The sequence below is a fragment of the Coloeus monedula genome (genome assembly GCF_965178545.1).
Source record: "Coloeus monedula genome assembly, chromosome: 36".
NCBI lineage: Eukaryota > Metazoa > Chordata > Aves > Passeriformes > Corvidae > Coloeus > Coloeus monedula.
In genome coordinates, this window is record NC_138816.1 from 1,566,428 (window position 1) to 1,581,960 (window position 15,533).

Consider the following 15,533-nt stretch of genomic DNA (forward strand, 5'->3'; position numbering starts at 1 on the left):
AAACCCAGAAAATCCAAAAAAAACCCCCAAAAAAACCCCAAAAAACCCCCCAAAATCGCCATAAAAACCCCCAAAAAATTGCCATAAACCCTAAAAAAAACCCCCAAAATCACCATAAAAACCCACAAAAATCACCATAAACCCTGAAAAACCCCCAAAAATTGCCATAAACCCTGAAAATCCAAAAAAAAAACCCCAAAAACCCAGAAAATCCTAAAAAAAAAACCCCCCCAAAAACCCCCCAAATCGCCATAAAAACCCGCAAAAATCGCCATAAACCCTAAAAAACCCCAAAAAATTGCCATAAACCCTGAAAATCCCAAAAAAACCCTCCAAAAAACCCAGAAAATCCAAAAAAAACCCCCAAAAAAACCCCAAAAAAACCCCCAAAATCGCCATAAAAACCCCCAAAAATCGCCATTAACCCTAAAACCCCCCCCAAAATTGCCATCAAACCCCAAAAAATCCCCCAAAACCCTCGAAAATCCAAAAAAAAACCCCCCAAAACCCCAAAATCCTAAAAAGAAACCCCAAAAAAACCCCTTAAATCCTAAAAAAATCCCGAAAAAGCCCCAAAAATCCCAAAAACTCCCTGAAAAATCCTTAAAAAAACCCCCAAAATCCCCTGAAAATCCTAAAGAAAAAAACCCCCCAAAAAACCCCGAAAATCCTAAAAACCCCCTGAAAAAGCCCAAAAAAACCCCGAAAATCCCTAAAAACCCGTGAAAATCTTAAAAAAAACCCCAGAACACCCCGAAAATCCTAAAAGAACCCCCCCAAAAAACCAAAAAAAACCCGAAAATCCCCAAAAAACCCCTGAAAATCCTAAAAAACCCCAGAAAACCCCGAAAATCCCATCAAAAAACCTCAAAAATCCTAAAAAAAAGCAAAAAAACCTCCCAAAATCCTAAAAAAACCTCCAAAAATCCCCAGAAACCCCCCCAAAATCGCCATAAACCCTAAAAAACCCCCAAAATCGCCATAACCCCCTCCCAAAACCCCTAAAAATTGCCATAAACCCCAAAAATCTCACAAAAATTGCCATAGACCCCCAAAAACCGCCATAAACCCCCAAAATCCCCCCCAAAAAACCCCAAAAATCCCAAAACCCCCCCGAAGAATCGCCATAAAAAACTCCAAAATCGCCATAAACCCCAAAAAGACCCCAAAATTGCCATAAGACCCCCAAAAAACCCCAAAAATCCTAAAGAAAACCCCCAAAATCCTAAAAATCCTAAAAAAATCCTAAAAAACCCGCCCCAAAAAAACCCCAAAAATAAAAAAAGCACCCCAAAATCGCCATTAAAAACTCCAAAATCGCCATAAACCCCAAAAAGACCCCAAAAAAAACCCTTTAACTGACCCCAAACCCCTCTGAGTGACCCCAAACCCCTTTAACTGACCCCAAACCCCTTTAACTGACCCCAAACCCCTCTGACTGACCCCAAACCCCTCTGAGTGACCCCAAACCCCTTTAACTGACCCCAAACCCCTCTGAGTGACCCCAAACCCCTTTAACTGACCCCAAACCCCTCTGACTGACCCCAAACCCCTCTGACTGACCCCAAACCCCTTTAACTGACCCCAAACCCCTCTGACTGACCCCAAACCCCTTTAACTGACCCCAAACCCCTCTGACTGACCCCAAACCCCTCTGAGTGACCCCAAACCCCTTTAACTGACCCCAAACCCCTTTAACTGACCCCAAACCCCTCTGAGTGACCCCAAACCCCTTTAACTGACCCCAAACCCCTCTGACTGACCCCAAACCCCTTTAAGTGACCCCAAACCCCTTTAACTGACCCCGAACCCCTTTAACTGACCCCAAACCCCTCTGAGTGACCCCAAACCCCTCTGACTGACCCCAAACCCCTTTAACTGACCCCAAACCCCTGTAACTGACCCCAAACCTCTTTAACTGACCCCAAACCCCTCTGACTGACCCCAAACCCCTTTAACTGACCCCAAACCCCTGTAACTGACCCCAAACCCCTTTAACTGACCCCAAACCCCTCTGACTGACCCCAAACCCCTCTGAGTGACCCCAAACCCCTTTGACTGACCCCAAACCCCTCTGAGTGACCCCAAACCCCTTTAACTGACCCCAAACCCCTCTGACTGACCCCAAACCCCTCTGAGTGACCCCAAACCCCTTTAACTGACCCCAAACCCCTCTGACTGACCCCAAACCCCTCTGAGTGACCCCAAACCCCTTTAACTGACCCCAAACCCCTTTGACTGACCCCAAACCCCTCTGAGTGACCCCAAACCCCTTTAACTGACCCCAAACCCCTCTGAGTGACCCCAAACCCCTGTAACTGACCCCAAACCCCTCTGACTGACCCCAAACCCCTCTGGCTGACCCCAAACCCCTCTGAGTGACCCCAAACCCCTGTAACTGACCCCAAACCCCTTTAACTGACCCCAAACCCCTCTGACTGACCCCAAACCCCTCTGAGTGACCCCAAACCCCTTTAACTGACCCCAAACCTCTCTGGCTGACCCCAAACCCCTTTAACTGACCCCAAACCCCTCTGAGTGACCCCAAACCCCTTTGACTGACCCCAAACCCCTTTAACTGACCCCAAACCCCTCTGACTGACCCCAAACCCCTCTGACTGACCCCAAACCCCTTTAACTGACCCCAAACCCCTCTGAGTGACCCCAAACCCCTTTAACTGACCCCAAACCCCTTTAACTGACCCCAAACCCCTCTGAGTGACCCCAAACCCCTCTGACTGACCCCAAACCCCTTTAACTGACCCCAAACCCCTCTGACTGACCCCAAACCCCTCTGACTGACCCCAAACCCCTTTAACTGACCCCAAACCCCTTTAACTGACCCCAAACCCCTTTAACTGACCCCAAACCCCTCTGACTGACCCCAAACCCCTTTGACTGACCCCAAACCCCTCTGACTGACCCCAAACCCCTCTAACTGACCCCAAACCCCTTTAACTGACCCCAAACCCCTCTGAGTGACCCCAAACCCCTTTAACTGACCCCAAACCCCTTTAACTGACCCCAAACCCCTCTGACTGACCCCAAACCCCTCTGACTGACCCCAAACCCCTTTAACTGACCCCAAACCCCTTTAACTGACCCCAAACCCCTTTAACTGACCCCAAACCCCTCTGACTGACCCCAAACCCCTTTGACTGACCCCAAACCCCTCTGACTGACCCCAAACCCCTCTAACTGACCCCAAACCCCTTTAACTGACCCCAAACCCCTCTGAGTGACCCCAAACCCCTTTAACTGACCCCAAACCCCTTTAACTGACCCCAAACCCCTGTGACTGACCCCAAACCCCTCTGACTGACCCCAAACCCCTCTGACTGACCCCAAACCCCTTTAACTGACCCCAAACCCCTTTGACTGACCCCAAACCCCTCTAACTGACACCAAACCCCTTTAACTGACCCCAAACCCCTTTAACTGACCCCAAACCCCCTTTAGGCCCCCCTGACCCCCCGTTTTTGCCCCTTTAGGGCACGTTCCTGGAGTGCCACCCCGACGTGCGCATCGGGCACCGCTTCCATCGCGGCCCCTCTGACTGACCCCAAACCCCTTTAACTGACCCCAAACCCCTCTGACTGACCCCAAACCCCTTTAACTGACCCCGAACCCCTCTGACTGACCCCAAACCCCTGTAACTGACCCCAAACCCCTCTAACTGACCCCAAACCCCCTTTAGGCCCCCCTGACCCCCCGTTTTTGCCCCTTTAGGGCACGTTCCTGGAGTGCCACCCCGACGTGCGCATCGGGCACCGCTTCCATCGCGGCTGCGTCTGACTGACCCCAAACCCCTTTAACTGACCCCAAACCCCTGTAACTGACCCCAAACCCCTTTAACTGACCCCAAACCCCTGTAACTGACCCCAAACCCCCTCAGGCCCCCCTGAACCCCGTTTTTGCCCCCTCAGGGCACGTTCCTGGAGTGCCACCCCGACGTGCGCATCGGGCACCGCTTCCATCGCGGCTGCGTCTCGCGCCTCGGGGGTCTCATCTTCTGCCCCCACTGCGGCGAGGACGCGTCCGAGGCCCAGGAGGTGACGCTGCCCCGGCCCGAGGGGCCCCCCCCGGCCCCCGCCCCCCCCGAGCCCCTCCGGCCGCGAGGGGCCCGAGCCGAGGTGCCCACGCCGAGGTGAGCGCCGGGCAGCGGGGGCTGGGGGGGATGGGGGGAAATGGGGGAAATGGGGGGAAAATGGGGTTAAAATGGGGTAAAAGGGGGTGAAAGGGGGGGAAATGGGGTGAAAGGGGGGGAAATGGGGGGAAATGGGGGGAAAATGGGGTTAAAATGGGGTAAAAGGGGGTGAAAGGGGGGGAAAATGGGGTGAAAGGGGGGGAAATGGGGTTAAAGGGGGGGAAAATGGGGGGGAAAGGGGGGGAAATGGGGTTAAAATGGGGTAAAAGGGGGTGAAAGGGGGTGAAATGGGGTTAAAATGGGGTGAAAATGGGGTGAAAGGGGGTGAAATGGGGTGAAATGGGGTTAAAATGGGGTTAAAGGGGGTGAAAATGGGGTGAAATGGGGTAAAGGGGGTGAAATGGGGGTGAAATGGGGTAAAAATGGGGTAAAATGGGGTAAAAGGGGGTGAAATGGGGTAAAGGGGGTGAAATGGGGTGAAAATGGGGTGAAATGGGGTAAAATGGGGTGAAATGGGGTAAAATGGGGTTAAAGGGGGGGAAATGGGGTGAAAGGGGGGGAAAGGGGGTGAAATGGGGTTAAAATGGGGTAAAAATGGGGTTAATGGGGTTAAAATGGGGTAAAAGGGGGTGAAAGGGGGGGAAATGGGGTTAAAGGGGGGGAAAATGGGGTTAAAAGGGGGGAAAATGGGGGGGGAAGGGGGGGAAATGGGGGGAAATGGGGTAAAAGGGGGGGAAATGGGGTTAAAGGGGGGGAAAATGGGGGGAAAGGGGGGGAAAATGGGGTTAAAAGGGGGGAAAATGGGGGGGGAAAGGGGGGGAAATGGGGTGAAAGGGGGGGAAATGGGGTAAAAATGGGGTTAATGGGGTTAAAATGGGGTAAAAGGGGGTGAAAGGGGGGGAAATGGGGTTAAAAGGGGGTGAAATGGGGTAAAGGGGGGGAAAATGGGGTGAAATGGGGGGAAATGGGGTGAAAGGGGGGGAAAATGGGGGGGGAAAGGGGGGGAAAATGGGGTTAAAGGGGGGGAAAATGGGGGGGAAAATGGGGTAAAAGGGGGTGAAATGGGGTAAAAATGGGGTGAAATTGGGGTGAAATGGGGTTAAAGGGGGTGAAATGGGGGTAAAAGGGGGTAAAGATGGGGTTAATGGGGTTAAAATGGGGTTAAAGGGGGTGAAAGGGGGTGAAAATGGGGTAAAAGGGGGTGAAATGGGGTAAAATGGGGTGAAATGGGGTAAAGGGGGTGAAATGGGGGGAAAATGGGGTAAAATGGGGTGAAAATGGGGTGAAATGGGGTAAAAGGGGGTGAAATGGGGTAAAATGGGGTTAAAGGGGGGGAAATGGGGTGAAATGGGGTTAAAATGGGGTAAAGATGGGGTTAATGGGGTTAAAATGGGGTGAAAGGGGGTGAAATGGGGGTAAAAGGGGGTGAAATGGGGTAAAATGGGGTGAAATGGGGGTGAAAGGGGGGTAAAATGGGGTGAAATGGGGTGAAAGGGGGTGAAATGGGGTTAAAATGGGGTAAAAATGGGGTTAATGGGGTTAAAATGGGGTGAAATGGGGTTAAAATGGGGTAAAAATGGGGTTAATGGGGTTAAAATGGGGTGAAATGGGGTTAAAATGGGGTAAAATGGGGTTAATGGGGTTAAATGGGGTGAAATGGGGTGAAAATGGGGTAAAGGGGGTAAATGGGGTGAAATGGGGTTAAAATGGGTTTAAGGGGGTGAAATGGGGTTAAAGGGGCGGAAAATGGGGTTAAAGGGGGTGAAATGGGGTGAAATGGGGTGAAAGGGGGTGAAATGGGGGTTTGGGGGGGGTAAAGGGGGTGAAATGGGGTTAAAATGGGGTAAAATGGGGTTAAAGGTGGTAAAATGGGGTTAAAATGGGGTAAAAGGGGGGTAAAGGTGGTGAAATGGGGTAAAAGGGGGTAAAAAGGGGGTAAAATGGGGTTTGGGGGGGTAAATGGGGTGAAATGGGGTAAAATGGGGTCTGGGGGGCTTAAAGGGGGTTTGGGGGGGTTCAGTGGCATTTGGGGGGGTTAAATTGGGGGTTGGGGGGGTAAAACGGGGTTTGAAGGGGTTAAAAATGGGGTTTGGGGGGTTTTGAGGTTTTTCTTCAGGGCTTTTTTTCAGAATTTTTTTGGGAGCTTTCAGGGCTTTTTTTTGGGGATTTTTTTTGAGCTTTGAGGTTTTTTGAGGTTCTTAGGGTGGTTTTTTTTGGAATTTTTTTTGGACCTTTCAGGGCTTTTTTTTCGGGATTTTTTTTGAGCTTTCAGGGCTTTTTTGGGGGGAGTTTTTTTGAGCTTTGAGAGACATTTTTTCGGGATTTTTTTTTTTTTTGGAGCTTTCAGGGTGTTTTTGAGGTTCTTAGGGTGGTTTTTTTTCCGAATTTTTTTTGGAGCTTTCAGGCCTTTTTTTGGAATTTTTTTTGGAGCTTTCAGGCCTTTTTTTGGGGGGATTTTTTTTGGGCTTTGAGAGACTTTTTTTGGGGATTTTTTTTTTTTGACCTTTGAGGGTTTTTGAGGTTCTTAGGGTGGTTTTTTTGGAATTTTTTTGGGAGCTTTCAGGCCTTTCTTTTTGGAATTTTTTTTGGAGCTTTCAGGGCTTTTTTTGGGGGATTTTTCTTTGAGCTTTGAGAGATCTTTTTCGGGATTTTTTTTTTGAGCTTCCAGGCCTTTTTTTTGGAATTTTTTTTGGACCTTCCACTCCTTTTTTTCAGAATTCTTTTGGGACCTTCCAGTCCTTTTTTTCGGAATTTTTTTTTGGAGCCTTCAGGGTTTTTTTTGACGTTCTTAGGGCGGTTTTTTTCAGATTTTTTTTGCAGCTTTCGGGCCTTTCTTTTCTGAATTTCTTTTGGGAGCTTTCAGGCCTTTTCTCGGAATTTTTTTTGGGAGTTTTCAGGCCTTTTCTTGGAATTTTTTTTGGGAGTTTTCAGGCCTTTTTTTTGGAATTTTTTTGGGAGTTTTCAAGCCTTTTTTTTGGAACTTTTTTTGGGAGTTTTCAGGGCTTTTTTTCGGAATTTTTTTGGGGAACTCTCAGGCCTTTTTTCGGATTTTTTTTGGGAGCTTCCAGGCCTTTCTTCTCGGAATTTTTTTGAGGAACTCTCAGGCCTTTTTTCGGAATTTTTTTTGGGACCTTCCAGGCCTTTCTTCTCAGAATTTTTTTTGGACCTTCCAGGCCTTTTTTTCGGAATTTTTTTGGGGAACTCTCAGGCCTTTTTTCGGAATTTTTTTTGGGACCTTCCACTCCTTTTTTTCGGAATTTTTTTTGGACCTTCCACTCCTTTTTTTCGGAATTTTTTTGGACCTTCCAGTCCTTTTTTTCGGAATTTTTTTTGGACCTTCCAGGCCCTTTTTTCGGAATTTTTTTGGGACCCTCCAGTCCTTTTTTTCGGAATTTTTTTTTGGAGCCTTCAGGGGTTTTTTTGACGTTCTTAGGGCGGTTTTTTTCAGATTTTTTTTGCAGCTTTCGGGCCTTTCTTTTCTGAATTTCTTTTGGGGAGCTTTCAGGCCTTTTCTTGGAATTTTTTTTGGGAGTTTTCAGGCCTTTTTTTTGGAATTTTTTTGGGAGTTTTCAGGCCTTTTTTTTCGAACTTTTTTTGGGAGTTTTCAGGGCTTTTTTTCGGAATTTTTTTGGGGAACTCTCAGGCCTTTTTTCGGATTTTTTTTGGGAGCTTCCAGGCCTTTCTTCTCGGAATTTTTTTGAGGAACTCTCAGGCCTTTTTTCGGAATTTTTTTGGACCTTCCACTCCTTTTTTTCGGAATTCTTTTGGGACCTTCCAGTCCTTTTTTTCGGAATTTTTTTTTGGAGCCTTCAGGGTTTTTTTTGACGTTCTTAGGGCGGTTTTTTTCAGATTTTTTTTGCAGCTTTCGGGCCTTTCTTTTCTGAATTTCTTTTGGGAGCTTTCAGGCCTTTTCTTGGAATTTTTTTTGGGAGTTTTCAGGCCTTTTTTTCGGAATTTTTTTGGGAGTTTTCAGGCCTTTTTTTTGGAACTTTTTTTTGGGAGTTTTCAGGGCTTTTTTTCTCGGAATTTTTTTGGGGAACTCTCAGGCCTTTTTTCGGAATTTTTTTTTGCAGCTTTCAGGCCTTTCTTCTCGGAATTTTTTTGAGGAACTCTCAGGCCTTTTTTCGGAATTTTTTTTGGGACCTTCCAGGCCTTTTTTTTGGAATTTTTTTTGGACCTTCCAGGCCTTTTTTTCGGAATTTTTTTGGGGAACTCTCAGGCCTTTTTTCGGAATTTTTTTTGGGACCTTCCAGGCCTTTTTTCGGAATTTTTTTTGGGACCTTCCACTCCTTTTTTTTGGAATTTTTTTTGGACCTTCCACTCCTTTTTTTCGGAATTCTTTTGAGACCTTCCAGTCCTTTTTTTCGGAATTTTTTTTTGGAGCCTTCAGGGTTTTTTTTGACATTCTTAGGGCGGTTTTTTTCAGATTTTTTTTGCAGCTTCCGGGCCTTCCCTTTCGGAATTTCTTTTGGGGAGCTTTGAGGCTTTTTCGGGAATTTTTTTTTTTTTTTTTTTTTGGACCTTTTCTGATTCTTGTTGACTTTTTTCCCCCCTTTTTCTCCCCCCCATCCCCCCAGCGCCCGCATGCGGGGGCAGGGCGAGGGTCGCGCCCCCCCCCCGGACCCCCGGGCCGAGCCCATCGACAGCTCGGGGGGGCCGGTGCTGCCCCTGCCCTCGGGGGGGGCCCTCTCGGCCCGGGGGCTCCCCCCCGGCCCCGCCCGCGAGCTGCTGGAAAAGGCCCTGCTGGGCCAGGAGGCCGAGAGGTGGGAGCCCCGAAATGGGCAGGGAGGGGTTAAAAATGGGGCTGGGGGGGTGAAAATGGGCAGGGAGGGGTTAAAAATGGGGCTGGGGGGGTGAAAAATGGGCCGAAAAATGGGGCTGGGGGGGTTAAAAATGGGGCTGGGGGGGTGAAAATGGGGCTGGGGGGGTGAAAATGGGGCTGGGGGGGTCAAAATGGGCCGAAAAATGGGGCTGGGGGGGTTAAAATGGGGCTGGGGGGGTGAAAATGGGGCTGGGGGGGTGAAAAATGGGCAGGGAGGGGTTAAAAATGGGGCTGGGGGGGTGAAAATGGGCAGGGAGGGGTTAAAAATGGGGCTGGGGGGGTGAAAAATGGGGCTGGGGGGGTGAAAATGGGGCTGGGGGGGTGAAAAATGGGCAGGGAGGGGTTAAAAATGGGGCTGGGGGGTGAAAATGGGACTGGGGGGGTGAAAATGGGGCTGGGGGGGTCAAAATGGGCAGGGAGGGGTTAAAATGGGGCTGGGGGGTGAAAAATGGGGCTGGGGGGGGCAAAAATGGGGCTGGAAATGGGGCTGGGACCCCCGAAATGGGGCTGGGGGGTGAAAAATGGGCAGGGAGGGGTTAAAAATGGGGCTGGGGGGGTGAAAAATGGGGCTGGGGGGTTGAAAATGGGGCTGGGGGGGTGAAAATGGGGCTGGGGGGGTGAAAATGGGGCTGGGGGGGTTAAAAATGGGCAGGGAGGGGTTAAAAATGGGGCTGGGGGGGTGAAAAATGGGGCTGGGGGGGGTGAAAATGGGGCTGGGGGGGTCAAAAATGGGGCTGGGGGGTGAAAAATGGGGCTGGGGGGGTGAAAATGGGGCTGGGGGGGTGAAAAATGGGGCTGGGGGGGTTAAAAATGGGGCTGGGGGGGTTAAAAATGGGCAGGGAGGGGTTAAAATGGGGCTGGGGGGGTGAAAATGGGGCTGGGGGGGTGAAAATGGGGCTGGGGGGGTGAAAATGGGGCTGGGGGGTGAAAAATGGGCAGGGAGAGGTTAAAAATGGGGCTGGGGGGTGAAAAATGGGCAGGGAGGGGTTAAAATGGGGCTGGGGGGGTTAAAATGGGGCTGGGGGGGTGAAAATGGGGCTGGGGGGGTGAAAGTGCTCCCAGTCCCTCCCAGTCCCTCCCAGTTCCCTCCCAGTCCCTCCCAGTCCCCTCCCAGTTCCCTCCCAGTCGCTCCCAGTCCCTCCCAGTTCCCTCCCAGTCCCTCCCAGTCCCTCCCAGTCCCTCCCAGTCCCCTCCCAGTTCCCTCCCAGTCCCTCCCAGTCCCTCCCAGTTCCCTTCCAATCCCCTCCCAATCCCCTCCCAGTCACTCCCAGTCACTCCCAGTTCCCTCCCAGTTCCCTCCCAGTTCCCTCCCAGTCCCTCCCAGTCCCTCCCAGTCCCTCCCAGTCCCCTCCCAGTCCCTCCCAGTTCCTCCCAGTCCCCTCCCAGTTCCCTCCCAGTCCCTCCCAGTTCCCCCCAGTGCCTCCCAATCCCCCTCCCAGTCCCTCCCAGTTCCCTCCCAGTCCCTCCCAATCCCCCTCCCAGTCCCTCCCAGTTCCCTCCCAGTCCCTCCCAATCCCTCCCAGTTCCCTCCCAGTCCCTCCCAGTCCCTCCCAGTTCCCTCCCAGTCCCTCCCAGTTCCGTCCCAGTCCCTCCCAGTCCCTCCCAGTCCCTCCCAGTCGCTCCCAGTGCCTCCCAGTAGCTCCCAGTTGCCCCCGCAGGAGGAAGAAGCTGCGGTTCCACCCCCGGCAGCTCTACCTGAGCGTCAAACAGGGGGAGCTGGGCAGGGTCATCCTCATGCTCTGTGAGTGGGGGGGCCCAAAATCCCGGGGGGGCCCCAAAAATCCTCAGGGGGGGCCCCAAAAATCCCAGGGGGGCCCTAAAATCCCGGGGGGGCCCCAAAAATCCCGGGGGGGTCCCTAAAAACCCCAAGGGGGCCCCAAAAATCCCAGGGGGGCCCCAAAAAACCCCAAGGGGGCCCCAAAAATCCCAGGGGGTCCCAAAAAACCCGGGGGGGTCCCTAAAAACCCCAAGGGGTCCCCAAAAATCCTCAGGGGGAGCCCAAAAATCCCGGGGGGGCCCCAAAAATCCCAGGGGGGCCCTAAAATCCCGGGGGGGCCCAAAATCCTCAGGGGGTCCCCAAAAATCCTCAGGGGGGTCCCCAAAAAACCCCAAGGGGTCCCAAAAAACCCAGGGGGTCCCCAAAATCCCATGGGGGCCCCAAAAAACCCCAAGGGGGCCCCAAAATCCCGGGGGGCCCCTAAAATCCTCAGGGGGGCCCCAAAAATTTTCAGGGGGGAGCCCAAAAATCCCAGGGGGGCCCCAAAATCCTCAGGGGGTCCCCAAAAAACCCCAAGGGGGCCCCAAAAATCCCAGGGGGTCCCCAAAAAACCCCAAGGGGTCCCAAAAAACCCGGGTGGGTCCCCAAAATCCCGGGGGGGCCCCAAAAAACCCCAAGGGGGCCCCAAAATCCCGGGGGGCCCCTAAAATCCTCAGGGGGGCCCCAAAAATTTTCAGGGGGGAGCCCAAAAATCCCAGGGGGGCCCCAAAATCCTCAGGGGGTCCCAAAAAAACCCCAAGGGGGCCCCAAAAATCCCAGGGGGTCCCCAAAATCCTCAGGGGGTCCCCAAAAAACCCCAAGGGGTCCCAAAATCCCAGGGGGGCCCTAAAATCCCGGGGGGGCCCCAAAATCCTCAGGGGGTCCCCAAAAACCCTGGGAGGTTCCAAAATTTTGGGGGGGTCCCCAAATCCCAGGGCGGGTCCCAAAATCCTGGGGGGGGGGTCCCAAATACCCTGGGGGGGGGTCCTGAAACATCAGAGGGGGACCCCAAAACCTCAGCGGGGTCTGGGGGGGGGTCTCAGGAGTGGCCCCCCCATTTTTGGGGGTCCCGAGCCCATTTTGGGGGTCCTGAGCCCATTTTGGGGGGTCCTGAGCCCCTTCTGGGGGTCCCGAGCCCATTTTGGGGGGTCCCAAGCCCATTTTGGGTGGTCCCGAGCCCATTTTGGGGTGTCCCGAGCCCATTTTGGGGGGTCCCGAGCCCATTTTTGGGGGGGTCCCGAGCCCATTTTAGGGGGTCCCGAGCCCACTTTTGGGGGGGTCCCAAGCCCATTTTAGGGGTCCTGAGCCCATTTTGGGGGGTCCTGAGCCTCTTTTGGGGTGTCCCGAGCCCATTTTGGGGGTCCCGAGCCCATTTTGGGGGGTCCCGAGCCCATTTTGGGGGTCCTGAGCCCACTTTTGGGGGGTCCTGAGCCTCTTTTGGGGTGTCCCGAGCCCATTTTGGGGGTCCCGAGCCCATTTTGGGGTGTCCCGAGCCCATTTTTGGGTGTCCCTGAGCCCATTTTGGGGTTCCTGAGCCATTTTGGGGGTCCCGAGCCCATTTTAGGGTGTCCCTGAGCCCATTTTGGGGTTCCTGAGCCCATTTTTGGGTGTCCCGAGCCCATTTTGGGGGTCCCGAGCCCATTTTGGGGTGTCCTGAGCCCATTTTTGTGGATCCTGAGCCATTTTGGGTGTCCCAAGCCCATTTTGGGGGTTCCCGAGCCCATTTTGGGGGTCCTGAGCCCATTTTGGGGGGTCCTGAGCCCATTTTTGGGTGGTCCCAAGCCCATTTTGGGAGTTCCTGAGCCCCTTCTGGGTGTCCCGAGCCCATTTTGGTGGTCCCGAGCCCATTTTGGGGTGTCCTGAGCCCATTTTTGTGGATCCTGAGACATTTTGGGGGTCCCGAGCCCATTTTGGGGGGTCCCGAGCCCCTTTTGGTGGTCCCGAGCCCATTTTGGTGGTCCCGAGCCCATTTTGGGGGGTCCTGAACCCATTTTTTGGGGTCCCAAGCCCCTTTTGGGGGTCCCGAGCCCATTTTGGTGGTCCCGAGCCCATTTTAGGGTGTCCCTGAGCCCATTTTGGTGTTCCTGAGACCATTTTTGGTGGTCCCAAGCCCATTTTTGGGGGTCCCGAGCCCATTTTTGGGTGTCCCTGAGCCCATTTTGGTGGTCCCGAGCCCATTTTGGTGGTCCCGAGCCCATTTTAGGGGGTCCTGACCCCCCCCGTGTCCCCCCCTTTCCCCAGTGGACAACCTGGACCCCAACTTCCAGAGCGACGCCCAGAGCAAGCGCTCGGCCCTGCACGCGGCGGCGCAGAAGGGACACCTGGAGATCTGCCACCTCCTGCTGCAGGTGGGACACTCCCAGTGCCTCCCAGTACAGCCCAGTACAGCCCAGTGCCATCCCAGTACAGCCCAGTGCCATCCTAGTGCCATCCTAGTGCCATCCCAGTACAGCCCAGTGCCCCCCAGTGCCATCCCAGTACAGCCCAGAAGGGACACCTGGAGATCTGCCACCTCCTGCTGCAGGTGGGACACTCCCAGTGCCTCCCAGTGCCTCCCAGTACAGCCCAGTGCCATCCCAGTGCCATCCTAGTGCCATCCCAGTACAGCCCAGTGCCCCCCAGTGCCATCCCAGTACAGCCCAGAAGGGACACCTGGAGATCTGCCACCTCCTGCTGCAGGTGGGACACTCCCAGTGCCTCCCAGTACAGCCCAGTGCCATCCTAGTGCCATCCCAGTACAGCCCAGTGCCCCCCAGTGCCATCCCAGTACAGCCCAGTGTCCCCCAGTGCCTCCCAATGCCATCCCAGTACAGTCCATTGCTATCCCAGTACCTGGCTGTGACAGTCAGCACTGGTCCGTACCAGTCTGTACTGGTCAGTGATGGTCAGTGATAGTCAGTAGTGGTCAGTACCGGTCTGTACTGGTCCATACTGGTCAGCACTGGTCAGTGATGGTCTGTATCAGTCTGTACTGGATCGTACCAGTCAGCACTGGTCAGTGATGGTCAGCGATGGTCAGTACCGGTCCGTACCAGTCAGCAATGGTCAGTGATGGTCAGTACCAGTCTGTACCGGTCCATACCGGTCAGCAATGGTCAGTACCGGTCCGTACCGGTCAGTGATGGTCAGTACTGGTCAGTACCAGTCAGCACTGGTCAGTGATGGTCTGTACCAGTCCGTACTGGATCGTACCAGTCAGCAATGGTCAGTGATGGTCAGTGATGGTCAGTACCGGTCCATACCGGTCAGCAATGGTCAGTACCAGTCCGTACCGGTCAGTGATGGTCAGTACCGGTCCGTACCGGTCAGTGATGGTCAGTACCGGTCCGTACCGGTCAGTGATGGTCAGTACCGGTCTGTACCGGTCAGTGATGGTCAGTACCGGTCTGCAATGGTCAGTACCGGTCAGTACCGGTCCGTACCGGTCCGTGACCGCCCCCGCCCCGCAGGCCGGAGCCAACATCAACGCGGTGGACAAGCAGCGCCGGACGCCGCTGATGGAGGCCGTGGCCCACGACCAGCTGGAGGCGGCGCGGCTGCTGCTGCGGCGAGGGGGCTGCGCCTACAGCAAGGTGACGTCATCACCGACACGCCCACCCCGTGACGTCACCGGCACGCCCACCCCGTGATGTCACAGACACGCCCACCCCCGTGACGTCACCGACACGCCCACCCCGTGACGTCACCGACACGCCCACCCCGTGACGTCACCGACACGCCCACCCCGTGACGTCACAGACACGCCCAGCCCTGTGACCTCGGAGCCACGCCCACCCCGTGACGTCACAGACGCGCCCACCCCATGACGTCATAGACGCCCCCACCCCGTGACGTCACCGACACGCCCACCCCTGTGACCTCGGAGCCACGCCCACCCCGTGATGTCACAGACACGCCCACCCCGTGATGTCACAGACACGCCCACCCCCATGACGTCATAGACACGTCCACCCCGTGACGTCACAGACACGCCCACCCCTGTGACCTCGGAGCCATGTCCACCCCGTGACGTCATAGACGCGCCCACCCCGTGACGTCACCGACACGCCCACCCCGTGACGTCACAGACACGCCCACCCCTGTGACCTCGGAGCCACGTCCACCCCGTGACGTCACAGACACGCCCACCCCGTGACGTCATAGACGCGCCCACCCCGTGACGTCACAGACACGCCCACCCCGTGACATCACAGACACGCCCACCCCTGTGACCTCGGAGCCACGCCCACCCCGTGACATCATACACCCCCCCACCCCGTGACGTCACAGACACGTCCATCAGTGACCCCTGACCCCTCAATGACCCCAATGGCTGCTGACCCCTCGGTGACCCCTTGACCCCAATGACCCTGCGGCCACTTGATGACCCCTGACCCCTCGATGACCCCGATCCCCCCACACCTCCGTGACCCCAAGGACCCCAACGACCCTGGTCCCCCCTGACCTCTCAGTGACCTCTGGCCCCCCAGTCTCTGGTGACCCATCAGTGACCCCTGACCCCTCCCAGACCCCCATGACCTCAGTGACCCCAATGACCCTGTGACCCTTTGGTGGCCCTTGTGACCCTGCCAGACCCCAGTGACCACTGACCCTGGTCCCCACGGCCCCCTGTGTGACGTCATCCCCCCCATGTGACGTCATCCCCCCCCCCCCCGTGATGTCACTGCTGTGGTCCCCCGTGTGACGTCATAGCCACAGCCCCGCCTGTGACGTCATCGCCGTGGCCCCCTCCCCATATGACGTCATCGCCGCATCTGACGTCAACACCCCGTGACGTCACTGCTCCCGTATGACATCACCACCCCTGT

General features: G+C 54.5%; 1 protein-coding gene across 3 annotated transcripts in view; it reads left to right on the forward strand.

The window, feature by feature from the left end:
- The window catches only part of EHMT2 (euchromatic histone lysine methyltransferase 2), an 82,476-nt gene that overhangs the window by 33,086 nt on the left and 33,857 nt on the right, over nucleotides 1–15,533 (forward strand). For 2 of the 3 annotated variants that reach the window (XM_082300064.1, XM_082300065.1), the window contains exons 13-17: nucleotides 3,927–4,147; nucleotides 8,725–8,910; nucleotides 10,628–10,710; nucleotides 12,967–13,073; nucleotides 14,175–14,297. In XM_082300064.1, the coding sequence (XP_082156190.1) occupies nucleotides 3,927–4,147; nucleotides 8,725–8,910; nucleotides 10,628–10,710; nucleotides 12,967–13,073; nucleotides 14,175–14,297 (720 nt within the window). The remainder of the gene's footprint in view (nucleotides 1–3,926; nucleotides 4,148–8,724; nucleotides 8,911–10,627; nucleotides 10,711–12,966; nucleotides 13,074–14,174; nucleotides 14,298–15,533) is intronic. The other variant, XM_082300066.1, reaches the window with a different exon arrangement.